General features: G+C 43.0%; 1 protein-coding gene across 2 annotated transcripts in view; it reads right to left on the reverse strand.

The window, feature by feature from the left end:
* The window catches only part of IPO13 (importin 13), a 100,795-nt gene extending 90,811 nt beyond the window's left edge, over positions 1-9,984 (reverse strand). For both annotated transcript variants that reach the window (XM_054981037.1, XM_054981036.1), the window contains exon 1: positions 9,296-9,984. In XM_054981037.1, the coding sequence (XP_054837012.1) occupies positions 9,296-9,361 (66 nt within the window). In that variant the 5' untranslated portion in view covers positions 9,362-9,984. The remainder of the gene's footprint in view (positions 1-9,295) is intronic.
* Between the last annotated feature and the right edge of the window lie 335 nt (positions 9,985-10,319).

Consider the following 10,319-nt stretch of genomic DNA (forward strand, 5'->3'; position numbering starts at 1 on the left):
GCCCTGAGCCCGTCTGACGGGGAGGGCAGTCTAAAAATGTAATAAAATAAATAAATAAATAAATTAAAAAATACTTGAACTCACTTGCTATTCTTTGTTGCTGAACACTACTCATTACTGTGTATCTGCTCTCTGAAAGTAGCTCTTCATCAGGATCTAAGCCAGCACAGACCCCATTCACAGTTCAGTGCCAACCACCTGTTGAGCTGAGTATACCACCACCAACAGCTGCAGTAAACAGTGCATCTAGCTTATCTGCTGTGGGATTGCTTACTCTTTTGTGCTCACCTGTCTGCTAAACCAACACAAGCTATTCAACAGAGCAATTTGACAAGCTCAGCTTTCATGGGCAAGAAACAACAGGAACAGCTTTTCCTGGGATTCTGTTTAATGCAGCATTTAAAGGACACAAGTCTTGCTAAACCGAAACAGCTGACAACCCTGTTCATCTAACGTGTATCTATTCTTAAGGCTGTTCATAAGGATACAGGAAGAGCCCGACTGGATCAGACTAGTGGTCCATCTAGTCCAACAAATTGTTATACAGAAGCCAGCTGGGCATATAGGCAATTTCTGCAGTTCGAGAATTATGGCACAATGTCACACTCACGACAATATCAATTTGACCCATTTTCACATGCTAAATTAACATGATGTGCTAATCCAGATTTTAAAACCGAGAGGAAATCTTTTCTATGGAAAACTTGAACAGTAGGAGGATTTTTATTTTGGATCAATTGATAGGTTATGACGATGAGTTTTTGTCATTTCCACAGCTGAGGCCTGGTTATAATTTGTCAACTCTTGCTAAATGGCAATATTTACAACTACAACATCTGTTCATATCCAAGGCCCTGCTGCATTGAGTGTTTCAGAGTCTCCCCTGCTTTTGGATACTCATTGAATCTATGCAAAAAAACAAAACCTACAATATTTGATATGCAAAACTTTAGGAGTGAATGGAATAAGGAGTTAAACCACCCAGTTTTGCAAAAGCAATGGGATAAAGCCTTAAATACTATACCATCTGCTTCTGTAGATCTTAAACTGTGACTTATTCAGCAAAAAATTGTTGGACACCAAAGCACCTTTATAGTAAAGGACTAAGTATAGTGTCTTAATTGCCAATGCTGTAGTTTACAGGACACATCTCTTATGCATATGCTTTGGCTATGTCCAGTTATTCGACCTTTTTGGGAGGAAGATATTCCTCATATTAATTTTGTATTAGAATACCCATTCATCTTTGAGGATGTTTACATATTTTTAAATTACCTGCCTATATCCTGGAATCTAACTGACGGTGAATGGAAATGGACCCTTTGGGCCCTTACGGTAGCTAAAAGGATTGTATTACAACACTGGGGAGACAAACACCCACCTCCCATAGTTCAATGGATGGAAAACCTTACAACTTGATCTATATTTGAACGCATGACCTATAGACAACAAATGCTGATGGACTTAGTTTTATTTTTTTTGCTTAATTTTTTAATTTTATTATGGAAAAATTAAAGGAGAAAACGGGGGAGGGGGCAAAATACATATAATATAACTAATAGGGGCTTAGAGTGGCCTACACAAAGTAACCTAAAAGAAAAAGAAAACTAACTCATATTATTAGTCATTACAGTTTTCCCACTACGACACTTCACTTTTCATATCAATCAGCTTGTGGTTTAATTAATTTCCTTTTTTTACTTTTTTACTTTAATATATGTATGTGTGCATATCTTATTATCTTGTCTTTTTAACATCCCAGCTCCACATTCTAACATAACCTATTCATTAATTTATTTTTCTTCTCCAGTCACAGAGAGTCATCAAGCTTCCAATTTGCTATGTATACAAATCATATCTTTATATCTTTTTATAACTATAAGTTTGGCAATATCAATTAGCGCCTACATCATTCAAATCAAATCCCTCCACTATCATCAGCAGACGAGCCACTTTAATATTTCCCCACATGACATTAAAAAAAATACTCTCTTCCTCTTCCCCCTGTCATATTTCCCCATGCATAGAACTCTGGTCCAAACTAAAAATTTATATTTCAAATACACATTAATCCCCCAAAATAATAGAATAATATTTCTATTCCCATTCCTAATCTTTAATTTACAAACATTTAATCCATTTAAAAGCATGTATCCTCATATTTCTATTGGAAATTCTCTTTAAGGAATAGATCCAGAAATTAATATTATTAAGCCAGAGTTCTAAAGCATTTCAAAGGGGAAAATGAACGAAGAGAGACAAAAACTTCTCAGGAAGACTTGTTGTTATTTTGTCGGCTATCTCAAGGCTGTTTCTTGCAGTACATTCCAACTTCACATGCCAGACTGTCTTGCCAGGTCATAAAAAAGAAACATAGGCCTCCACCATAGCAGAAAGTCACCCTATGTCCCTTTAAAACTTTCTTTTTCCAATATAAAGCAAGCTCCTGTGAGTATATTCATTCCATTTAATTCTTATTTTTCAACATATGAGACACATCCAAATTAGATGAGAATTAAGCAAGAGAAATTTTCTCACCAAGCTGAGTAAGCCATACTGTGTCACAGGTTTCAAACTGTAGTTAAATGGTCAAAGAAAGCAATTAGTAGGTGAGATTGGGAAGGGCTGTCCTTCACACCAGCGCAGCTTTCAATGATATTGCATTCCCAGTCCTTGGCTCTTCAACATCGGACACTGCCCCGACATGGTCCAGGCAGTAAATCTTCTGTCGAACTCACCAAATGAGGCACAAATGGGTGTCTTCGATCATTCTCTTATCAAAAATGATAAACAGCTGGAGAAGTACTCTCCAGCCACAAAAAAATTCAGCTGCATGTCTCTTCCACAGAGCGGGAGCATCAAGACGCCATTGCCTCCTGAAGGGGTGGGGCAGATGGACTTAGTTTTAGATATTTGTAAACCTTTTATGGGTTCTTATGTGTAGATTTCTCACTATTGCTGTCATACTTTAATTTATATTATTATGAAGCTTTTTTTTCCTTTTCAAATAAAATATTTTTTTAGCCTTCCCCTGATACCACCTCCTAGCACAGGTATCCAGAGGTTTCATATGCAAGGGCAGCAAATACACATGCTACCCTTTAGTCACCATGGCTCGTAGCCATTGATGGACCTATCCATTAAGAATCTGTCTAACTGCCTTCTGAAGCCATCCATACTCACGGCTATCACTATATCCTCTGGCAGTGAATTCTACATGTTAATCACTTGTTGAGTAAAGAAGTATTTCCTTTTGTCTGTCCTGAATGTACTGCTCATCAACTAACTTGGATGCCCTCAAGTTCTAGTAATTTGGAGAGAGGGAGAAAGTTTTCTATTTCCATTTTCTACCCTGTGTATAAATCTCTATCATGCCCCTGTTAGTCAACTCTTTTCTAAAATGAATCTTCAGCCTTTCCTTATAGGAAAGGTGCTCCAACCCCTTAATGATCTTGGTTGCTGTCTTTCATACTTTTTTTTCAGCTCTGCGATGTCCTTTTTGAGATACAGTACCCAAAACTGCACACAGTAGTTCAAATGAGGTTGCACCATAGATCTATAAAGGAACGTTACAATATTGGTCATTTTATTTTCAGTTCCTTTCCTAATAATCCCTGGTGTGGAGTTTCAGTATTGTATGGATTGTTTCACAGCTGTGATTGTTTTAATAGGGATCAGTAGATAGAGATGTATGCCCTCTCCCTACCTGCTACTCTCCTGAGCTGTCATTAGCATAGGGCTCATACTGAGAGGGTGGGCTGAGATGGTCATCCACTGTCTGCATTGATGTGCTCTAGCAAGTGAGAAGGGCATGTTCCTTGCATTTGCAATCCCTCAGTCACTGCTGGTGTCTTATAAACTGTATATGTTAGGGTGGGGAGATGGAACACAAGGGTTGCTGGGATTAATAGTAGCAATGGGTAGTAACGAACCTGCTGAATGCAGTGGAGGGATGATACATGGGGAGGATGCTAAGCAAAACTATTGCTATCTGGGGCAGCCAATCAGTACAAGCAGCTCATCTCCAGAGATTGGGTCTGATGATGTAAAAACTCAACTATGTCTAGAACTCCTTCCTAGGCAGTCTAATAAATGGCTCCATACAATGCTGGAACTGAGAGCCTTATTACAATGGCAATGCTTTCTGTTTCTAATTCTGGTATATATGGTTGGTTTTGACAATAGGGCCCATGAAGGATTCCAAATACCATATGATGTATTTTTCTTGTGTGCCCAGTTTCACGTGTGGTTAAAAGAATATTTTGCTTTGTGGGTTCTAGTGCCGCTGATCAGCTGTTTGCTGGCCAAAAGGTTAATTCTGACATTGCCAGCTTTCTCCATTATGGATTTTAATCCCTCCCATTTTCAACAAATGCCCCCCATGGGGAAATGACAAGGATACCTTCTGTAAATGTGCACACATGTATCTCCTTGTTGCAGTCCTGTGCCCCACTCCTGTCTTGCAAAAAGAAATACTGTCTAAAGCACTCCTGGTACATCACAGTCCTACCTACAGCAGAGGGCCCTTTCCCCCTTTGTTCCTTCTCCTATGTGTATGGCTGGGGGCAGCACAACATCAAGGAGATGTGCCAGCATATATATGCATTGGCTGGCTGCCCTCCACCCCCCCTACCATTTATGGCTAACTCAGGGGCATCATAAACATGTTGCTTCATGATTGGTAGATGTAGACAGTGTTGCTATGGTCTCCACTGTTGTGGCTCTGCTCTCAATTTCTTGTAGTTAGGTCATTTAAAAAAAATCTCACATTTACTGAAAGAGCATCGGATACTAACAAGCTACACCAGCGCTGTACTAAAGTCAGACGCTGAGGATTTCTCTGTTTGATATTGTGTGTTGGACAGACACACACACAATAATTTCCACATCGATTGACTTATGCTACATGACATGACCCTCTGCAGTTCCCCCCTAGCAACAGTAAACTTCCTCTCCATGACTTTGTGTCATATTAAATATGACAAACACTTGATTGGTTTTAAATCAGAGAGATCCCAAGTGACAGGTAAACTTTTTACATAAGGCATGTCTCTGGTTTCCTTGGCTCATATTTAGTCCTATATTCCTATATACCTATTTTTTTACTGCCACACCCTGTTTGCTGCCTCACTCTGAGTGCCATGCCATGGCTGAATTTGTAGAACCTGTAGTTTTTATATCTTTTTACAGCTAATTCTCCTAGCACACAAATCAGGAAAATGCTTTAAGACATCTGAATCTGGTCAGTTACAGCATCACTTCCTATTCCTTTGAGCAAAAAGCCCAAGTTAGAGAAATTAATAGGAGATTCAGCCCAGATCTATCGAAATAAAAGATTTGCATCTTGATCCCAACTTCTAAATATGTCCTGTAAGCATGAAGTAAGCATCAATTCAGTCTACTGTGGTACAGACTTCTGCAGCAGGGGACTCATACCATTTCCTCAGCCAAACTCCAACATTACAGCACAGTGCTGCATCTCATGGGAAAGCCTGACACAGGGTTAGGCAGCAAAGCAATGGAGGGATGGGGGGGGGGGGGGATGCAGAGCCTGAGCATCCTTCAGAGACTGCTACTGCCCTTCCCAGAGAGTGTGGGAGCCATTATTGCATACCCTGATGGCTCTTATTTCTACACGCCCACCTCCCACAGCACATGCTGAGCTAATCACCACCTGGGGTGTGCTGACCTTTCCCTAAGTCAACATTTGCTCTATTGTTGGTGCACACAAAGAAACTGCCTGTGTTCCCTCCAGGGACATTCTAAAGCAGTATTACTGAGGAGCAGATTATGGCACAGCACTGCTGTGCTACATAGCTCTGCAGAGAGAAGCTAACCTTGATTTTAACATACACTGTTTAAATGGGAGGTTTTAGTACTATAGACTCAGGATTAAGCGTCTGCCATTCCTTGCCATGCACTGATTTATATGGAGAGGGAAGCAAGCCAGCCACATGCAACCACAGAATGTGCTTTAATGAGAATATCTTGGTTTTGTTTGGAAGGAGGATAAATGACAATATTCCCATTTAATAGCCTAGCACATGCAGCTCAGCAGAATCCAGACTGCAACAGGAACTGATCATTGTAGTGCTGCTGGAAGCACAGTGGGCAGCAAAGACAGGTCAAATCTGCCTGAAGAAGGGACAGGTATGTCATGGAATACTCCTCAAAACCACAAAGGAGGTCAAAAAGAAGGGATGTGTTTCCTTCAAAGGAAAAGGTATGATTTCTGCCAGCAGAGCCCTTAGTTAACAGAGGTAAGGGAGGGAGGACAACTGAATAAGGCACTACTTCGTGTTAAAGGCCAAGCTGAGCCTATTTGGACTCTGAAGCGATAAAAGAAAATCTGCACCTTTGTATCTCTCAGTCTAAATCAAGTGAACTCTTTAGTTTGCATAGTTTACGCAGATTATTTATTTTGCCTATCCTATACACAAGATGTAGTCAGGGCCATGGATGTTGGGAAATTCACTGAGCATCCTCTAGCTTCTAAGGGATTTCACCCAGAATTACTCATTCATTTGGTCTACCTTTGCAATGCTAAAGGCTAGAAACTTGCTTTTTATTTAAAGCAAGATAAGATTCTCAACAAGAATTCTAAATACTCCCCTTATTTTCCAAGGTGTGCACATAAATGTCTCCCCTTATACTTGTGTGGAAACACAGAAGCCACCGGGGCCAGACAATATTTCTCAATGTAATATTCTTGAGGAACATCTACTATATATCATTGCTGAGCTCAGGATTTCCTCTCTCAGTCTAGAAAAGTAACTGTTTTATAAATAAAGCAGTCCCTAAGCCAAGTTATACCCTTTTCAGTGCACTGAAGTCAATAGGCAATCCTAAACTCCATTTAGGATGGCATTGTATGCTGGAACACATGCAAAAAGAAGCACCGTAAAAACTAACAAATTTGTTACGGTACAAGCTTATGAAGTTTATGCCACAATAACTCTCTCAGTCTTTAAAGCTTCCACTAAACTCCTTTTAATGTACACAAACTGAATTCTGACAGCAGATAGGATTGTCTCACCTTGGTAGCAAATGATAGTTAAGACAACACTGACTAACAAAATGAAGTCTCTCCACTAAAACCATATCACAGATTGTTTTGCTAGGGGACAATGCATTTTTTCCTATCCATGGTCTTGGCTAAGTTCACTTTCCCTTCACCTTCTCTGTTAATATAAGTTATATAGTCCCATTTATATAGCCCATCCTGATCTATTGAGGTTTACTGGCATCCCAGTCAGTTTGGATGCACTTAAAAAACCTAGTATAGCACAATGACTGCAAGAATGTGCTTTGATCTATCAAGTTCACAGCTAAAGTGAGATTTGAACAAGAAACTCTTTGAGGCCTTTAGCAAGCTATTCTTCTCTCAGCCTCAGCAACCCACTCACAACACAGAGATAATAATAATCATGTACTGTACAGAGTTGTTATAAGAATTACTGAAATAACATATGTGAAGTGCTCCGAACACTTAGGAAAACTATAACAACAATGCTAAGTATTATTTTAAATGCCTTCAACAAAAGTATCCTAGTATTTCAGAAATATATGCAAAAGTATCACTCTAGAACAATTACACAAGCAATGGTCCTCATTCAAATGGTGGCATTTGCTCTTGCCCTCCATTTGCCAGTGAAATTATACATGCTTAGATTATCAAACTGTCCTTCAAACGCTGCTGATATTTTGCTTTCAAAAGCATCATACAGCATATGTCACTCTCATCCTTTGAAAATAAGCATCTCTGTTTTGTTCATTTTAAGTGCTTTGCCTTTGAAATTTCTGGCTGCCCTCTGGCTTGGTCAGAAAGAGATAGGGGAGAGAAACAGATGGGCCAGCAGTCTGTCCTGTTCCACCATAGATACTTCCTGACCTTCCTTAAAAGTGCACTTCAAACTTCTGAAATAGGGCTATGTTTTCTCCACTCCCACCTTTACTCATCTACATCAAGAGTTGCAGTCTTAAGGCAACACAGAAATTCCCTGTTCAACTGGTCTGAAACCTCTGAATCAAGAATTCTCCAAAGCTCACTTTTGATTTGACTGACTCATGCTGCAAATTCTCCCCCTGGGGTCCTCCCTGTCAATGACCAAGCCTATCATACATCACATTCTGAGATAATATTAAACAACTGCACAGCTGGTCTTAGTAAACTAATTTACTACTTCTATAACATAATTTCTCTGAAGTGTAATTTTGGTTAGGCCCAAGGAGGGATAAGTGCTCACAGCATCCTCCTCCATAGGAATTCTTCAGTGTCTTTAGCAATGCATAAGAATAGTGCATACACACTCACATGCTAACACTGCTGTTAATCACACACCTAGTGTGATTGTGTGCCATTTAAATGACTAGTGTTAATGAGAGCCAATGCAATGTTATAGTTAGAGTGTCAGGCTAGTATCTGGGAGACTCAGGTTCGAATTCCCATCCTGCCATGGAAACTTACTGTGTGACCTTGGGCCATCACATGCTGTCAGCCTAACATATCTCAGAGGGCAACTGAGAGGATATAGATGGAGGAGAGAATAATATAAACTGCTTTGGTTTCTCACTGGGGGGAAAGGCAGCGTACAAATGAAGTAAAGAAATAAATACATACATGGCAAAGGAAAAACAGGGACAATGGAAGACAGCCTCCACTATAAGGAGGTTAGATGGGAAATATGTCTAGCTTTTCCCAGACCAAAGTTCACCAGTCAGGTGCATTTCTAAAGGCCACTCTGCCCTCCGCAACTGGAAGATATTATTCAAAGAACAAAGCCAACGGAAGAAACCAAACAGCAGGAGAAAAAGAGCTCTATGGTATGCTACAGGTGCAGGGGAGTGGCAGACTGCATGCTGGATACACTACACTGCTGGGGCATGGCATGGCATGACTTCTGCAAATACCATACAGTCCCAGCCAGCAGCAAAGAGTCATTCCTTGCCAGGGGCATCATGATACTCTCTCTCCCAGAGGGAACTGAAGGGCAGGAAGGATCCCAAAGCCTCACACGGGGCACCAGTCCTCTGTCATTCCAAGCCAACATAATGCAGGCGTCAAGGTGATACAAGCGAAACACTGAAGGCAACGACGGACCCAGGGAAGCTCCCAGCCCTTGAGGAAGATCAAACTGGAGCCACTCGTCCCACCTAAGGAGTGGAGATCCTTACTGGCACTCAAGCTGGACCATCTCAGGCAGAGGCTCCCCCTCCCTCCCCTTAAAATACCCCACGGTGGCGGCATCGGGCATCCCCCCCTCCCGACAAGTGGGGGCCCCTCCCCAGCCCTCACCTTCTCCACGTTCTCCACTGTGAATTCTAGGCTCTGCTGGAGGGCGGGCTCCCCTCGGCGCTCCATGGCGCCCGCTCGACAGGCGGTCCACGCCTCGCCCTCCGCCGGGGCTCAGCTACAGCGCGGCCGGAGTCGGCAAGAGCAGCATCCTGACGGGGCGGCGAGGAGAGAACGGGGCGATTCTCTGTCACTGGGGTGGGGGTGGCGCGCGTCAGCCTGTCAATGGAGTCCGGGGGGGGGGGCGCCTTTAAGCTTCTCCGCACCAGAGGGAAGGGCAGCCTCTCCGGACCAGCGGAGCGATGGGCGGGGAGCGGCCCCAGCCGGTCCTCAGCCAGGGAACAGATAAATGAAAGCGGCCCGTCTATGTCGCCTCCTCCGCCCGCCCCAAAGGCCGGGACGGTCTACCTGCGTGCCCCCCGCAGGATTATTAATGGGGCCTGAAATTAACTGCCACTAATTATCGGTTGCGGGAGGCGTCTGTCCCGCTCTACATGGCGGAAGGGGGGGGGTCCGTTCGCTCGCCGGAGCGGTGGGTGGGTCCGCCTGCTTCCTATTCCCCTCGCTCCTCCGCTCTGCGGGTTGCTCCGTCTGCCTGCAGCGCCACCGCCGCCTCCCTGGTAGCGCAGCCGGGCTAATTGACTGACAGTTGGGCCGGGCACCGAGAGGGGAACCAGAGAGCGCGCGCGGGGAACCGGGCCTCACGCACCGGCTGTCTACGCGAATGCCAGCATTCCAGCTCAGTCGCCACTCTTCCATTCGGGCGTCTCAGTCGCCGCTTTGCTCAAAAGACCGTCTTAGGGATTCATGGGAGTTGTAGTTCCGATCCCACTACCGCCGACCCCCGATGAACAAGGCAAGTTTTAGGAGCGTTCATGGGAGCTGTAGTTCTCACATTGGTCAGTCTCTTTTGCACCCCCTGGCGGGGAAGCTGGTGGTCTTGTGAAATCGGGAAGATAGATACCGGATTTATTAAAATTTAACCTCGGCGGTTGAATATCCCCAACGCTATTAAAAGTGGTTTGTA

Source organism: Eublepharis macularius, chromosome 5, assembly GCF_028583425.1.
Source record: "Eublepharis macularius isolate TG4126 chromosome 5, MPM_Emac_v1.0, whole genome shotgun sequence".
NCBI classification, from domain to species: Eukaryota; Metazoa; Chordata; class Lepidosauria; order Squamata; family Eublepharidae; genus Eublepharis; species Eublepharis macularius.